At 35.6% G+C, this 18,517-nt stretch overlaps 1 protein-coding gene and 1 long non-coding RNA gene across 3 annotated transcripts in view; one reads left to right on the forward strand and one right to left on the reverse strand.

The window, feature by feature from the left end:
- Nucleotides 1–7,668, forward strand: part of GSL10 (glucan synthase-like 10) — a 50,735-nt gene extending 43,067 nt beyond the window's left edge. The window contains exons 51-53 of the mRNA XM_083060398.1: nt 6,864–6,914; nt 7,007–7,189; nt 7,274–7,668. Coding sequence (XP_082916524.1) covers nt 6,864–6,914; nt 7,007–7,189; nt 7,274–7,510 — 471 coding nt within the window. The 3' untranslated portion in view covers nt 7,511–7,668. The remainder of the gene's footprint in view (nt 1–6,863; nt 6,915–7,006; nt 7,190–7,273) is intronic.
- Nucleotides 7,669–10,751: 3,083 nt separating this feature from the next.
- On the reverse strand, nt 10,752–18,280 carry LOC145949669 (uncharacterized). Of its 2 annotated transcripts, XR_014428056.1 has the most exons (3): nt 17,246–18,253; nt 12,071–16,177; nt 10,752–11,002 (listed from the first exon to the last, which is right to left on the reverse strand). It is a non-coding gene; the product is annotated as an uncharacterized LOC145949669 (long non-coding RNA). The 2 variants fall into 2 exon arrangements; XR_014428055.1 differs by lacking the exon at nt 10,752–11,002 and having other exon boundaries at nt 12,112–16,177; nt 17,246–18,280.
- Between the last annotated feature and the right edge of the window lie 237 nt (nt 18,281–18,517).

Below are 18,517 nucleotides of genomic sequence, written 5' to 3' on the forward strand. Positions count from 1 at the left end.
ATTTTCTGTTTCCTTTTTGTCTGTCCTTTTGGGGAAATTACAGAACTTTTTTTACACTGCTTACATGTTTTATAGTCCCAAGATAACTCCTTGCTTAACTATCAAATTACAGAACTAGTTATAGCTGTATAGTTGAATTCGTTATCCAAATCAAATGTGATTCTACTTCCCTTAGGGTTTCTAGAATTAGGCAATCTATGGTTTGGCATATTTAATGTCAATCGTATTCAGTGAACAACTTCTATGTGGCAACTATTTTTTATCCATAATTTATAGCATTGTTGTTTTCTAATTTGTTCAGCTTTAAGATGGTTGTACCTGTTTGCACTCTGGACACACATTACCTTCAATTCTATCTTGCAGTTGACACATTTTACTTTGCAGAATGCGGCATATTACTTTGGAGGATGTCTGATATTATTCAGAATATAATTCAAATTTTCATCTCAAATTGTTTATCCTACTTTAATAAAACTTTATATCTTATCTGAACTTCATCATCTGCTAAATTTGCATGGTCTTATCAATGTGCTAGAGTAGTTAACAAAGCCATGTCCTACCCATCCCTCAATTCCACATATTTTTGCAGGCTAGCTGGCAAGGTAATATAAAACAAGAGAACATCGTTGAATAGTGAGAAAATGTCAAAAAGACAAGTATAGTACATTTTGTCAGAAAATGTCCCTCCTTTTTTTTTTAACTTTTATGTTAAGGATTGGTTTTATATGATTAGGATGTGTCATTTTATGGTTTAGGGTTTAGGGTTTTATATTTTTAACTTTTATGATTATAAGTTTATAACATTTTTTTATTGTTTAGATGTGATGTCAGATATTATTATAAAACGTGTCATGCCACCATGTATGTACTGTGTTAGGCTTGGCAACAGGGCCAGGGCGAGGGTAGGAGCAGGTTTTGCCTTTCCCACTCCCTGACTCCCCAAAAAAATCCTCGTTCCTACTCCTGCCAGTGGTAAAATTGAGTTCCCGTCCCCAAACTCTATTAAACCCTGAACCCTATATATATCAAATAATCCGAAACTGGCTCCTGCTACATATTAAAAAAATGTGTACATTGGGTTTGGACCACCTACAGGCTACAGCTGATCCAAACCTAAAAAAGGCAATGAAAAGAGGGAACGAGAAGTGGAAAAATCATTTTGATAGGTCTCAACTGGATATTAAGAGAGAATTGAAAAATAACGAAAGATTGTAGTATTATTGCTCGAGTCCTTGCTGTCAACACAACCAGAAGGACAGAATACAGTGAAACTAGGCAATTCGAGAGTGCCTATCTCTCCCAGAATACAATACTTCCGAATCCCTTCCTCCCCCTTATTCCCTCCTATTTATACAATTTAACAGTCCCTACCCGACTATCATCAGTTAGTTACAAAAATAACTAACTACCCCCCTTTTCCCTCCTAACATAGACCTGTTTAACCACAGGTCCCCTATCAATACTCCCCCCTCGAGCAATCACCTTGTCCTCAAGCTGGAATTGTGGAAATGCAGTCTGCATCTTGGTTGCTGTCTCCCACGAATTCTCACAGTCCGGTAGGTTGTGCCACTGAATGAGCACCTCCAGTTCTCCTGTTCTGCTGTACCTGTAAGACAAGAGTTCTGCAGGCTGTGGCTACAATTCCCAATCTACAGAAATTTCCTCCGGAAGGGACTGTACTTGCTTCTCCAGCGGGACGGCCTTCTTTAATTTACTGACGTGGAAGACTGGATGAATTCTACTGCTCTCCGGTAATTGCAACTTGTAAGCCACAGCACCAACCTTAGCCAACACCCGAAAAGGACCATAGTATCTCGGGCCTAATTTCTCATTTCTCCTTTTCGCTAACGATTTGAGTCTATAAGATTGGCTTTGAGATAAACCCAATCGCCCACCTCAAAGTTAACATCTCTTCTCTTCCTATCTGCTTGCTGTTTCATCCTATGCTGTGCCTTACCAATGTTCGCCTTTAACTCCTCCAAAACTCCATCTCTCTTCTGCCATTACATTCACGGCTTCCACTTTGGACGGAAAGGTTGGAGCCTTAAAAATCGCTGGGGGATCCCTTCCATACACCGCCTTGAATGGAGTCATACCCGCCGACTGATTATAATGTGTGTTGAAACAAAATTCTGCCCAAGCTAGCCACCTAGGCCATTGCTTGGGTTTATCACCCACGAAGCACCTCAAATAATCCTCCAAGCACCTATTAACCACTTCCGTTTGTTCGTCCGATTGGGGATGATAGGCCGAATTATATTTCAATTTAGTTCCTGCTGATTTAAACAATTCTGACCAGAATTGACTCAAAAATAACTTGTCCCTATCCGTGACAATGGACTCGGGAAACCCATGCAGTCGCACCACTTCCCGAATGAACATTTGGGCTACCTCCTGTGTTGAAAAAGGATGGGATAGGGGTAAGAAGTGGGCATACTTAGATAACCTGTCTACTACCACCAAAACTGTATCCTTGCCCGAAGCTCTTGGGAGTCCACCAATGAAATCCTGGAAAGGTCAGTCCAAATTTGGGTGGGGATTGGTAAGGGTTGCAGCAATCCCCCTGGAGCCAATGTTTGATATTTATTAGTCTGGCAGATGTGACATTCGGTCACGAATTTAGTGATATCATTCTTCATTCCCTTCCAGAGAAATACAGCCGACACCCTCTTGAAGGTTTTGAACACTCCAGCATGTCCCCCCCATAGCCGTCTCATGAAACTCCTGAATGATAAGAGGAATTCTGGTAGAATTCCTGGGCAAAACCAACTTGCCCTTAAAGAATAATTTTCCCTCCTTCAGTTCATACTCCTTCAAGCTGTCAGGGTCAGTGATCAATTTTTGTATTAAAGTTTGCATTTCAGCATCCTCCAAGAACTCCTCTTCCCATTTCTGCCACTCCTCCATTTCCACCCTTGATATGGCAGCATACATCATCTGCCTTGAAAGCCCATCTGCAGCCTTATTCTCATAACCAGGCTTGTAGTGGATTTCAAAATCAAATCCCAACAGTTTGGTGGTCCACTTGTGATGCTCCTCTCCCAACAATTTCTGCTCAGTAAGAAATTTAAGGCTTCTCTGGTTGGTTTTTATAATGAATTTCCTACCCATCAAGTAATGTCTCCATTTCTGGACAGCCAACACAATTGTCATTAATTCCCTTTCATAAACTGATTTCTTCTGTGCCTTTTCAGATAATGATTTACTCATAAAGGCTAATGGTCTGCCCTCTTGTAATAACACTGCCCCTATTCCTCTGCTAGAAGCGTCAGACTCCATTACAAACTGCTTGGAAAAGTTCGGTACTGCCAGTATAGGTAATGCTGCCATGGCCTGTTTAAGTGTCTCAAAAGCTTTGGTAGCTTCCCCATTCCACACAAAAGCGTCTTTCTTCAACAATTCTGTTAGAGGTCTAGACGTCTCCCCATAACCACGAACAAACCTCCTATAGTAACCCGTAAGACCCAAAAAACCCCTCAAACCCTTGAGGATCGTGGGTTGAGGCCACTTGAGCATGACTTCTACCTTAGAAAGGTTTGCTGCTACTCCTTCGGCCGAAATGACATGACCCAAATACTCCATATGAGACCTTGTAAACTCACTTCTTCCCATTAGCCACTAACGAATTTTCCCGCAGACATGTCAGCACTTGTCGTAAGTGGTGTTGATGTTCTTCCTCGTCCCTGCTATACACTAGAATGTCATTAAAAAATTCTGACACAAACTTCCTCAAAAATGGTCGTAATACTTCGTTCATTAACCCTTGGAATGTTGAAGGAGCATTGGTAAGGCTGAAAGGCATTACCAAATATTTATAGTGCCCCTCATGTGTTCTAAAAGCAGTCTTGTGAATATCCTCTTCTCTCATTCGAATTTGATGATAGCCCGATTTCAAATCCAATTTAGAAAATACGATGGCCCCATACAGTTCATCCAACAGTTCATCAATAACTGGAATTGGAAATTTATCTGGTATGGTTACCTTATTCAATGCTCTGTAATCCACACAAACCCGCCAACTTCCGTCCTTCTTTTTTACCAAAATAATAGGACTAGCATAAGGGCTGATTATTCCGGTTCTCAGCATATCTTGCACCAATTTTTCAATCTCATTTTTCTGGTAATAAGGGTACCTATAGGGTCTGAGGTTAGGAATCTCTGCCCCTTCCTTCAAATTGATAGCATGATCTTGCCCTCTTGAAGGAGGCAACCCCTGGGGTTCCCGGAAAACCTCGTTAAACTCCTCCAATATTTGTTTTATGCTTTCTGGGATTGCTCTCATCTTCTCCCCCGGTCCTGTTTCTGCCACACAACACTCCACCCAGTAGATTTCTTCCTCCTCCTTCAATTGCTTGAGGGTACCTTTCAATGGCACTTTTGCTATACTCAAGGAAGAATCTCCCTTGATCTGATAAACTTCTCCCCCTACCCTGATTTTCAAGGTTAATTTATCAAAATTAGCCTTGATTTCTCCCAGTCCCCTCAACCATTCCATTCCCAATATCACGTCGACTCCCTCTAAGGCAAACAAATAAAAATTTTGCCTCACGGACACCCCTTGCACCTCCAACTCCACCCCTGCGCACATTCCCTGCGCCCTCACACTATGACCATCCCTTACCTTCACCCAATACTGTTCTGTTTTCTCCACCCTCAGCCCCAATTTCTTCACCACCGATTCAGCAATGAAATTGTGGGAAGCTCCACAATCAATCAAAATCAAGATTGAATTATCCCCTATCTTTCCCCAAAATTTGAACGAATGTTTGGAAGTCATTCCCACCATACTACGAAAATCTAATGTCGTGGTGGAAGACTTACCACTCCATTGGATCTCCTCTTCTTCCTCCATCTCTTCCACGCCCTCTTCAAGCAACATTATTCTAATTTGCTTGTTTTTACACACATGCCCAGGAGAGTATTTTTCTTCACATCTGAAACAAATTCCCTTTCTCCTCCTTTCTTGGTACTCCGCATCCGTCATATTTTTCCAATTCAGCTTTCCTTCCCCTTTCCTACTCTCCTCCCTTTTCGTTTCAGTGGTTTCATCATTTCTTTTCTTCTCTTCGTCCCTCTGATTGCCATAGATGTTCCTGCCATCCTCCCTTGTGAATGGTCATCGACGATTCCCCCACTTCCTTCTTCAAAATTGAATTTCGAGATTCTATCAAAAGAGCCAAGTCCATAATTTCCTCCAACGAATTAGGTTGATGCAACCTCAATTCCGCTTTAACCTCCTCCTTGAGACCATTCAAGAAAATGCCCTTCAAATAATTTGCATCCCCAATCTTGAGAGGTCCTGAATTGGTCTCAAATTTCTCCCTATACTCAGCCACGCTGCTTAAGGCCCAACAGCACCTCAAAAGGGTTTTGTGCCACCACGGGCTGAAATCTTCTCAGCAACGAACCTTTGAAATCCATCCATGAGGGATTTTGATTTCTACTTTCCCACATTGAAACCACGCCAGCGCCTTCCCTTGCAGCGCCACCATTGCCACCTCCACCTTCTCGTCCTCCAAGACGCCTTTCAACCTGAAATATCTCTCCATCTTTCCCACCCAGCCCATCACTTCATCCCCCTGAAATAGAGGAAGTTCTAGGTTTCGCCATTTCCACCCGTTCTTTTCCGTTCCTGTTACCAATGGAATTTCGTCACCCTCTCTGCCATTTCTTCCCGCTGTCCCAAGCAATTCCTTCAACTGTTCCAGCATCTCGCGCATCGCCCCCTCTATGTTGCGTCGCCATTCAGTTTCTTCTGCTGCACGTTTGTGTATGTCTTGCAAGCCCCTTTCCACCTGTTCCAACCGAATCTCCATTTTCTTCTCCATTCTTGATCGCCTCAGGTTCGCAACCAGCTCTGATGCCAGTTGATAGGTCTCAACTGGATATTAAGAGAGAATTGAAAAATAACGAAAGATTGTAGTATTATTGCTCGAGTCCTTGCTGTCAACACAACCAGAAGGACAGAATACAGTGAAACTAGGCAATTCGAGAGTGCCTATCTCTCCCAGAATACAATACTTCCGAATCCCTTCCTCCCCCTTATTCCCTCCTATTTATACAATTTAACAGTCCCTACCCGACCGTCATCAGTTAGTTACAAAAATAACTAACTACCCCCCTTTTCCCTCCTAACATAGACCTGTTTAACCACAGGTCCCCTATCACATTTAAATAAATAAATAAAAAAATGTGAAAAGGGAAAAAAGACGCAACTTTGTGCTCAAACAACACCCCAACAGCAAAACCCTAACTCAACAAAAGACTCCGCTTTGTGCTCATCTTCCCACACTGAATTCTGTTCCACAAAAGGAAGAATATCAAAATCAACAGAAAAAACTGAAATTCAAAGTGCAATTAACGCAACCGGAGATATGAGTAGATGAACGTAGAGATCAGTTTAGGGGAATCAAAAAGCCTGTACCAACACGTGCATTTAAAGATATTTAAGGATAATTTTGTAATTTCAATTTTAGCTGGTGGGCACAGAGGTGGATATGATCCTCCCCATCACACTCGGTAAAAACCTGACCCCAGCCCTGGTCAAAGTGTGGGGAAACTGTCAAAGTTGAGACAGGTTTGGACGGGTACATGTTGGGTAGGGGGATATTTGCCATGTCTATTGGACCATGCATGATGCTTCCTAGGTATCTACCAGAGCTTTCTGCAGTGATGTTATTTGTTTTCTGAGAATTGACTTCACTGGTTATGTTTAAATATTATGTGTGTGTGTGTTGTGCTTTGGATGGCTTGATTTGTTCTATATTTGACCAGTGTTGGCATGCAATTCTTTTGCGATACCTACATTTGCAGAATATGCACAGGTTTCTGACTTGACTACTTATGTTTGGCATTTTGTATAGATTTATGGACTCTCGTGGATAGTTCTGGCTGTGATTATTATCCTTTTCAAGGTGAAAAATATGCATTGCTTGTGGGCTCCATTTAAATGACTTTATATTGGTAATTGTGTATCTTGATGCCATCTTTGATTCTTATTCAACAGGTATTCACCTTTAGCCAGAAGATATCAGTCAATTTCCAGCTTCTTCTGCGTTTTATACAAGGAGTGGCCCTTCTGATGGCATTGGCTGGTTTAGCTGTAGCAGTTATATTAACCGATCTGTCTGTAGCTGACATATTTGCTTCTCTGTTGGCTTTCATTCCTACTGGATGGGGAATTCTGTCTGTGAGTTTTCTTTCCCTCTGAACCATTTATGGAGCTGATTTTGTTGTATACAATGGTTTTAACATGACTTTAATTCTGGTTCAGATTGCTGCTGCCTGGAAGCCTGTGATGAAGAAGCTAGGATTATGGAAATCCGTTCGATCCATTGCTCGCCTGTATGACGCCGGCATGGGAATGATGATCTTCGTACCCATTGCACTCTTTTCGTGGTTCCCATTTGTATCAACTTTCCAAACTCGCCTCATGTTTAACCAGGCTTTTAGCCGAGGGTTAGAAATTTCTCTAATCCTAGCTGGGAACAATCCTAATACTGGAATATAGTTAGTTGTATTTGGAGATTCGATCTATATGCTTTTAAATTTCGTGGAGAGGGTGAGTCAGTAAATCTTCTTGTAGGACACTTGAGCATTGTGAATAGTTGTATCATCATTTTTCTGGTGTATGCCATTGCCATTTCAATCGTTTGATTAGATTTGCAATATCAGCTGAGTTCTCTTATATTCCTAGTAACCGGCACCTGCCAGCACCGCCGAAACTTTAAATACAATTATTTCTGTGCTCTTGCATAGGGAATAAATTATTAATCTTATTCGGAGACTAGTCATATACTTCAAAATAGGGGAAAAAAAAAAAAAAAAAAAGATGATTAAATATTTAGGTGTTAATTTAGTTTTATGTATTTTAAGCAACTTAACTAAATTAGGATGAATAATTTTTATTTTCAAGGTAAATTTAGTGTTAATTTAGTTTTATACATTTTATTATAAAATTACGATTTAGTTACGAGATTATACTATATTTTGGTTATTAGTGATTCAACAAAAAAAAATTATATTAAAACAAAAGAAGATATAAAAGATTAGTCTCAAAAATTAATTCAAGATTATAAATAAATAGGAGAAAAATATTAGTTAGTTTTTTCTTCTATATTTTCGTTTATGTTTTACGAAGTGTCAAACGGATGGGCTAATTACTTGAGGAAAAATATAAAACAACTTTTTATTTTTAACAAGCTGTTTTAGGTTGCATCTGTTGAACATCAAAATATTCATCTGTGAAGCTGATTTAAAAATAATGTTTTGTTTTTAATATATTTTATCTAATAGTTATTATACTTTTGACTGAATTATACGCATCTATATAAATAGTTGATTTTATTAAATTTATAAAATAAATTTATGGTATAGAAATATTAATTTTACTCTTGTTATTATGAAAAGGTGAAGATTGACTTCATATCAAATATCAAAAAATTTAAAAATACTAAAAAAAATTGATAAATAACGATTGGAGAATATAAGAGATAAAAGAATTGGAGAGTATAAGAGTTAAGAGAGAATAATTATTTTTTAAATTCCTTTTTATTATCCAACAATAATAAACCCATACTCACAATAATTAATAGAAAAAATTAAAAATAAAATCAATATTTTATAAAAATTTATCACAATTTTCTTCTAAATTGTTTTAAAATAAACATAGGAGGAAGTAGTTTGTTATTACATTCATTTTTTTTAATATTAGTTTACTTGATTTAAAAAAAAATATTGATTAGTTGTAGTTGAGAAAAAAGAATTCGGCCAAAATGTTACAATTTTTTTATTTGACTTTATTATCCGCAAAATAGTTTGAATATATATATATATATATATATATATATATATATATATATATAGATAAATTCACTTATTTCAAGAATAAGTCTATTCAATAACATATTCTACATTAAATTTTAATAATTCAACCATTAAATAAAAATTCTTAATATATAGATTAAGTATGTAAATTTTTAAAAATATTTGATATTTTATTATATAAATTTAAATCAACATATAAAATATTTTTATGTTTATCTGTCAATTAGAATTAATGAAACAAAGTATTAAATAATTATGAATTTTTAAAAAAATTTGAAACTTGGTCTATATTTTAATAACTTTTAATTTAACGGTTAGATTATTGAAATTTGAGCAAAACATGAGTTATTTAGTAAAGTAAGTTTAGGTAAACTTACATTTAGAGTAAGTAAATCTTCATATATATATATATATATATATATATATATATATATATATATATATATATATATATATATTCAAACAACACCGATGTAATTTTTACTAAGTATTACACCGTTTAATTTTATATTGTGAATTTTATAAATTCAACCGTAAAATTGAAAGTTTTTTACTCTTAGATCATATATATAAAATTTTATATTAATCCAAGATGATTTGATACTTCATTCTTTTAAAATAAAATTGATGTAATATATATTTTAAAATATAATCAAATATGAACATTTTTATTACCTTTAAGTTATTCAATTTTAACAAAATTTGATATAAAAATATAAAGTGATATGAAGTTTTAATTCAATGGTTGGATTTACAAAATTCACATTTAATATAAAGTTATTGAATGGTGTAATACTTAATAAAAGTTATACCGATATTATTATATTTAGAGAGGGATTTCATATGTGAGAGTGAGAGGAGTTAATTTCATATTTAATTTAATGGTTCATATTTAATTACTCATTAAACAACTAACATGCTTCTTCATTTCCCACTTTGACGCAAACTCTGTATTTGCATAATGCTCATGTGATGTTCCTTCCACTTTACAGTAAACACTATATTTGCACGTTGCTTAATTTCATCTTTCATCACTTTCATCAATTGATGCCAACAAACACCACCATTTTGAAGAAATTTTATCACCTTTGGAAGAAAACACAAAGGTACGTGGTTATGTCAAATGGTTAGTATATAGGAAGCTGCAAATTTGATTTTCGAAACTTAGGTATTTCAATCTTGTAAAATAAGTTACTTAACTCGATAAGACGATAACAAATAGTATGTGTTGAATTTAAGTGATCGGATTATTAAATTAAAAGTTCTTAATAGATAGGTTAAGTCTACAAATTAAAAAAAAAATCAAAATCATGTGATATTTCGTTATATAAATTCAAATTAACGTATAAAATATTTTTATAATTATCTATCAATTTAAATTAATTATAAGAAGTATCAAATAGTTTTTAAATTTTTAAAAATTTATAGATTTAATTTATGTGTTAAAAACTTTTAATTTAACAGGTCGACAATTGAAATTTAACACACACCATGAGTTATTAAATAGAGTAATTTCACCAAAAGTTACTCTTAGGGGGTGTATTGGTTTAAGATTTCATTGGATTTTAAAAAACTTATTTTAAGTAAAATAATTCATTGGTATTTAATCAAGATTTTATGTCACTTAAAAATAATTCAGTGGTATTTAATCTGGATTTTTAAGATGTTTTAAAAGTTCATTAAAACTCATTAGTATTCATTTGAGACTTTTTACAACTTAAAAATAATCCATTGATATTAAAAAAATATAAGGATTTTAAAGGATTGTTGTATTAGAGAGATTTTGAAGGACTTTTTAGTGATATCTATAAATATCAAATTAATAAAACAATCTCATCCAAACCCATCCGATTTTGGAGGATTTTTTGAAGTGACTTTTCAAGTACTTCAAGAATTTTCTGTGACACCCTTACTACCCCAACATGTATATTGTAATAAATCTTTTCAGTTACAGTAAAAGGGTTCACATAAGAAACTTCAACAACTACACTAATTGAAATATCAAACATAAAACACAAGATTCTTTACAAATTGTTTTCAAAATAATATTACAGTACCAAATTCACATAAATATTTCGTCCTAAAAATCCTTTGCCCCGATGTCACAATATCAGAGCATTTCCCAAAATAAAACAGTTGGCATTCTAGATGCCACTCGTAGCCGGATCTTCTCCACCTAAAAATAACCACAATTCGTACGGTGAGAAAAGAAAATATCTTTATGCAAAGTACATCCAAACACACCATATTAAAATCTCATCATATTTCTTTATTTAATAAAATATTTACGATCATGTATCATAGTTTATCAATTCATCATAATCCACTTAGATTTTATAATTAACAAAATCATTTATACCTTTTCTCATTCACATCATTAAAACAATTATTTCACCATTCATAACTCATGTCAATCTCAACATCATTTCCACATCAATAATTCATGCCAATCTCAACAATTAACATTATGCCAAGACCTCGCCACATCTGACACAAGTGATACGGGTTAATTGCCTCACTCAACCCACACCAGACCAGGGTCATGCCCTCCCTGTAGCATCACTTACCCAGGGGCCATGCCATCCCTAATCATTTGGTGTGAGGAAACACAATCACATTACAATCAATACAATCTCTTGCAATTAACCCTATGTCAGGGCTGCCATAAACGACATAAATGGTGGTGTTAACTGTCTTACTCATCCCACACCATGCTAGGGTCACGCCCTCCCTATAGCACCACTTACCCAGGGGCCGTGCCGTCCCTAGTCATCGATGTGAGACACCACAATCACAATCAAAATCACATTCATACATCCTTTCATCTTATAACTCAAATTCATATCACGTATGCAATTCCATATCACATAGATAACAGATAAGCTCAATATAATAGGGTTTACATACCCCTCAAGCAATTCACATCAATATCATTAATTCTTAACAAGTAATATAACAATAACTTTCATTAATATAATAATCAATAGAATAATTAATATAAACAGTAAAACCCCTCATTATTCCAAAATCTAGCTCACCGCATTTTCCTTACAATTCATTCTTCTTCGCAGATCATCATTCCTACACTTAGGCATATTTATAAACCTCAACACAGATAATTTTAATAGAACCAATAATTCTCCAAATCAAATAATTGTAAAATCAATCATAATCCTAAGGAATTCTTCCTCTACCCAATTCCCTCATGTACTATACATATAAATAATCCCCTTTTCCCCCGTACCTGGATAAATAGGAACTCAGGCAGAACCTCCTCCTCTTTTTCTTAAACCGGACCGGAACTAGAGTAGAACCTCCTCTATCTTCCTCCTCCTTTCTCTCCTTAGGCAGAACCTCCTCTACTGGATTCTTCTTCTTCTCTCTCCCCTTTTCCTTCCCCTCCTCTCTCTCTTTCTCCCTTTCTCTCTCTTCTTTCTCTCTCTAGGACCTCTTCTCCAAGTTATGAATTTCCAAATACCCTAGGGCCCTATTTATAGGCATTCTGATGCACCCGGAACGGCCCGTACTGAATTCGGAACGGCCCGTTCCGGAACCTTCGAATCTGTGCAAATTTTTGAACTGGAACGGCCCGTTCTAAAACCAGAACGGCCTGTTCCAAAACCCAGCAGAGCGACCCGTTCTCCTTCCGGAACGGCCCGTTCTGCAAGGAGAACGCCCCATTCTTCAAGCAGAACGGCCCGTTCTCCTTCCGGAACGGCCCGTTCCAGACCCGTTCCGAAACTTAAAATTTAGCCACTTTCTTTATTTCGGAACGGCCCGTTTCACTTTTGAAACGGCCCGTTCCGGGCACGAATTGGGCCTAAGGCCCAGCCGAAAAAATGGGCTGTTACAATACTCCCCTCCTTTAAGAAATTTCGTCCCCGAAATTTTTGTAAGGGTAGACTTCTCTCTTCTCACTCTCGAATCCTTATGCAATCTCACTACCTTACTGATATACTCATCAAAGGATTTCTAATGGTAAGACAAGTAAACTTGACGAGTCTATCCACTAAAACACAAATAAAATCAATCTATAAAATCAATCTCTTAAACGTCTCTGACAAACCTACCACTAAGGTCTATCCACTCACCATCTCAAAATCCAAAATGGAGCATCCAAGTGTTACAAAATTCTTAAAGACTTCTAGTATGCTAATCACAAGTATACAATTGCTTTATTCCTCTTTTCATCTTTGGTCACTACACTTCCGCTGCGTTACTCTGATACATCGTAGTAGCTCTTAAATGAATGCTAAGAGTACTATTACGTCCTTTTTCTAAGATCATCTTTCTTAATTCAAGGTTACTAAGCACCCAAATTTACTCTTTGCACTTCAAAACAATGTCGATTTCTATTTAAAAAAATGGTTATCTATACTTCTACCAATCTTCTCCATTAGATTCCCTAATAAAAGATCTGACTCCTAGGCTTCTCTGATCTCACCCATTAATTCACTAGTCACTTTCAACATAATCAATTCAATGCCCCTAAGGATAATCTCACACATCAAGCATAAGTCTCTAAATTCTTCAATCAAATCCAATCCTTAAATAATCAAAAAATATTATATCAGTGATCATCATAATCAAAGCATCTGTCACAATATTGATATTACTTCTATGATCATCTCTAAAGATTAAGCACCTAAGCGTTAGTTCACTTCGTATGCATATGAAATCTCTAATTTCACCGCTCCATTTACACCCAAGTTACTCTTATTCATCACTTTATCCTATAGCCTCATATCTTGTTACCAAAATGAATCAAATAATTATGCTTCTCCAATTTCTTTCAACGATCCACTTGTTACTCAATTCCTATTTAATCTCACTACTAAAGGTAACTTTATAATCCTATCATAAGTCTCTAATTTGAGTCAAAAGGATTCATCTTTCTAATCATGAGGGAAGATAAATATAAAGATTTTCTACACAAAACTTCGGTCACCACAATAGCTTTATTCAATTAACAACTAAGTTTGAAATATTAATCCTCCAGAATTTAAACTATCTCCTTCAGTCAACAAATAATTAAGGCTCTAACAATCCATAAATACCTCAAGCTTTGAATAGTGTCTCCAAAATCTTAGTATAAATATTAAAGCTGCTAACTCAAGGTTATGGATAAGAAAATTTCTCTCATAAATTTTCAATTGCCTAAAATTATACCCTATTATCTTTCCTTCTGGCCACAACACTCTTCCCGAACCTATCTATAGAAGCATAATTATATACCTCAAAAGTCTTACTAAAATTTATTAGTATTAAAACTAATCAATTTTTCCTTAAGAGTTTGAAAACCACCTTCTCATTTGTTATCCCATACAAAGGTAACTCTTTCCTAGTCAATCCAATCAATGTAATAGTAAGCCACACAGGGAAGTAAGCGACGAAATGATTTGGGTAGTTAAAATAAACATAGGTCCAGGAATTTCTGATATAGGTTAACGTTTCAAACTACTAATGAATTCATGGGTAGGCAAAAGATAACTTAGTGAAATGAAACATCTTAGTAGCTAGAGGAAAAGAAAGCAAAAGCGATTCCTGTAGTAGAGGCGAGTGAAATGAGAGCAGCCTAAACACTCTCTTAAGCACAACTTCTACCTTAGGTAGCTCTATATTATACCTTCGCAAGAAATTACATGGCCTAAAATTTCTCACCTCATACAATCCAAATTCATATTTAGACAATCTAGTCTAAATCTATATTGAATATATCTTTACACTTAATTCTAATATGATGATCTCACATCCTAAGGTCAAAACCTCTTATTAACACAAACATCCACTAATCGATTCATAAGGTCATTTATTCTCATACCCACATACATGCATATCAAATCATATTAGAGTACTTCCTTCACATATATCATCCCTAAGCATGTATGAATTGATCACCATGAACCAATCATTTCATTTTAATCAACCTTTCAATGACCAAACCTCAAAACATCACCAAATCCATTTTTATCCTTGTAATGCCTAAAATCTCATAAACATCATGATAACATATATCTACCTTCAACAACTGTCAAAGTAAATGACACATAGAATTATACTCATCCAAATGATCTCAAACCTATCTCAAAAGAAAGCTAAATGAATAAGCTACAACTCTTATGAAGACATAAGATTTCCAAAAAAAAATCATCTCCTTAGCCAAAGATTCAAAAATCACCACAAATAAATTCAGCGCTTACAACTAAATTTTTAATCACCAAGGCAGTCATAACTGAAGTGTTTCATCTTATTCCAGATCTATTGGAAAGATAATCTCCCAAGCCACAACTTTCATGAAGACCACATAATTTAATTCTGTTAATACGATACTCATACTGGCACAACAACTGCAACGAAAATATCCCCTATACCCTACAATAATAGTGTACTAACATACCACAAAATACCTCAACCATTCCAAACTTTCTCCTTTCCACTTTAAAATCATATTCAAGCTTTCCTAAATCAAAACAGCTCACACATTCAGTACTAAAGACTTTAGAGAGAAAGATTCACATTCTACCCAAAACCATTAAAAGGTTAACAGGCAAGTACCAACACTCAAGGAAATTACCAACGTTCCAATCTCTCATCAAAATATCAAAACTCCTATTCTCAGGTACAACCTCCTTGGAATCAATCGCTACCTCTATAGATTCTAGAAATTTCATTAATCGTAATCTCTTAGTACACTCGACAAAATAATGTATCACCCAAGGTTATAATAGTTCTAGTTGGTTAGCAAAATACCTTATCTTTTACCACTACTAGTACCTATGCTCACAACACGAGCAATTCCACCCAACCACTACTTCTTATATAAGCAAGAAGTACCAAAACAATTAAGCAATCCTGAGAATAACAAGAGTAATCAAAAATAGCATCATCAATTTATATCACATCTATAAGATAAATCCTAAGAACACAATGCACACAAGTAAATAAACAAAATCAATCATCACATCAGCACATCAATAAGTTACATTCAAATCATCACATAACCCATCTACCAAACAAGCATAGTAGACTCATAACTCACGGCTGATAGAATCGATCTGCTCTGATACCACTAAATGTGACACCCTTACTACCCCAACATGTATATTGTAATAAATCTTTTCAGTTACAGTAAAAGGGTTCACATAAGAAACTTCAACAACTACACTAATTGAAATATCAAACATAAAACACAAGATTCTTTACAAATTGTTTTCAAAATAATATTACAGTACCAAATTCACATAAATATTTCGTCCTAAAAATCCTTTGCCCCGATGTCACAATATCAGAGCATTTCCCAAAATAAAACAGTTGGCATTCTAGATGCCACTCGTAGCCGGATCTTCTCCACCTAAAAATAACCACAATTCGTACGGTGAGAAAAGAAAATATCTTTATGCAAAGTACATCCAAACACACCATATTAAAATCTCATCATATTTCTTTATTTAATAAAATATTTACGATCATGTATCATAGTTTATCAATTCATCATAATCCACTTAGATTTTATAATTAACAAAATCATTTATACCTTTTCTCATTCACATCATTAAAACAATTATTTCACCATTCATAACTCATGTCAATCTCAACATCATTTCCACATCAATAATTCATGCCAATCTCAACAATTAACACTATGCCAAGACCTCGCCACATCTGACACAAGTGATACGGGTTAATTGCCTCACTCAACCCACACCAGACCAGGGTCATGCCCTCCCTGTAGCATCACTTACCCAGGGGCCATGCCATCCCTAATCATTTGGTGTGAGGAAACACAATCACATTACAATCAATACAATCTCTTGCAATTAACCCTATGTCAGGGCTGCCATAAACGACATAAATGGTGGTGTTAACTGTCTTACTCATCCCACACCATGCTAGGGTCATGCCCTCCCTGTAGCACCACTTACCCAGGGGTCGTGCCGTCCCTAGTCATCGATGTGAGACACCACAATCACAATCAAAATCACATTCATACATCCTTTCATCTTATAACTCAAATTCATATCACGTACGCAATTCCATATCACATAGATAACAGATAAGCTCAATATAATAGGGTTTACATACCCCTCAAGCAATTCACATCAATATCATTAATTCTTAACAAGTAATATAACAATAACTTTCATTAATATAATAATCAGTAGAATAATTAATATAAACAGTAAAACCCCTCATTATTCCAAAATCTAGCTCACCGCATTTTCCTTACAATTCATTCTTCTTCACAGATCATCATTCCTACACTTAGGCATATTTATAAACCTCAACACAGATAATTTTAATAGAACCAATAATTCTCCAAATCAAATAATTGTAAAATCAATCATAATCCTAAGGAATTCTTCCTCTACCCAATTCCCTCATGTACTATACATATAAATAATCCCTTTTTCCCCCGTACCTGGATAAATAGGAACTCAGGCAGAACCTCCTCCTCTTTTTCTTAAACCGGACCGGAACTAGAGTAGAACCTCCTCTATCTTCCTCCTCCTTTCTCTCCTTAGGCAGAACCTCCTCTACTGGATTCTTCTTCTTCTCTCTCCCCTTTTCCTTCCCCTCCTCTCTCTCTTTCTCCCTTTCTCTCTCTTCTTTCTCTCTCTAGGACCTCTTCTCCAAGTTATGAATTTCCAAATACCCTAGGGCCCTATTTATAGGCATTCTGATGCACCCGGAACGGCCCGTACTGAATTCGGAACGGCCCGTTCCGGAACCTTCGAATCTGTGCAAATTTTTGAACTGGAACGGCCCGTTCTAAAACCAGAACGGCCTGTTCCAAAACCCAGCAGAGCGACCCGTTCTCCTTCCGGAACGGCCCGTTCTGCAAGGAGAACGCCCCATTCTTCAAGCAGAACGGCCCGTTCTCCTTCCGGAACGGCCCGTTCCAGACCCGTTCCGAAACTTAAAATTTAGCCACTTTCTTTATTTCGGAACGGCCCGTTTCACTTTTGAAACGGCCCGTTCCGGGCACGAATTGGGCCTAAGGCCCAGCGAAAAAAATGGGCTGTTACATTTTCAAGTGAGTTTTTCATCTTTTTTTTCTATGCTCTTGTCTTCTCCATTTTTTTCTACTAATAATATTGCACTACTTCTCATGTATAATACTGTACTATTATTCTCATTTATTTCCCTATTTGGTGAAATTTTAGTATGTAAATGACAGTACTATTGACTTGCTCTATTTTGCTTTATTTAGTTGAGTTTGTTCCTCAATATTTAACATAGAAAATGCTTAAAATTTTAACTTTTAAATAGTAATGTTTTTATAACACGCTCCAAGAAAAGGGAAAGAAAGTTGAAATTGATATCATATCTCTACAATCAACGGTAGATCTTCAACACCTTATAATCAATTTAGATTTATTAGAGCAAATATATATATATATATATAAGATGAATTTGAGTTAGGGTTTCTGTGAGTAGAATGAGATGATCATGGATCTTAGTTAGGAAAAATATTTGTTATTGTTATCCCTCCTCCTTTTATGACTCAACAATTATTTTTTTTACTATAAATTCGATTTTTTAATTGTGAAATTTAAAATTTTTTATATTTTAAAAAAGAAAATTAACATAAAACATCGCGGTGTCTTAGAATTTGATAATAAAATATTTTTTTGTGAGTGAATATTGAAAACAATTAAAAAATTAAAAAAAGATTATACAAGTAACAAAT

Source organism: Cajanus cajan, chromosome 7 (genome assembly GCF_000230855.2).
Source record: "Cajanus cajan strain Asha chromosome 7, NIPB_CcT2T_4, whole genome shotgun sequence".
NCBI lineage: Eukaryota > Viridiplantae > Streptophyta > Magnoliopsida > Fabales > Fabaceae > Cajanus > Cajanus cajan.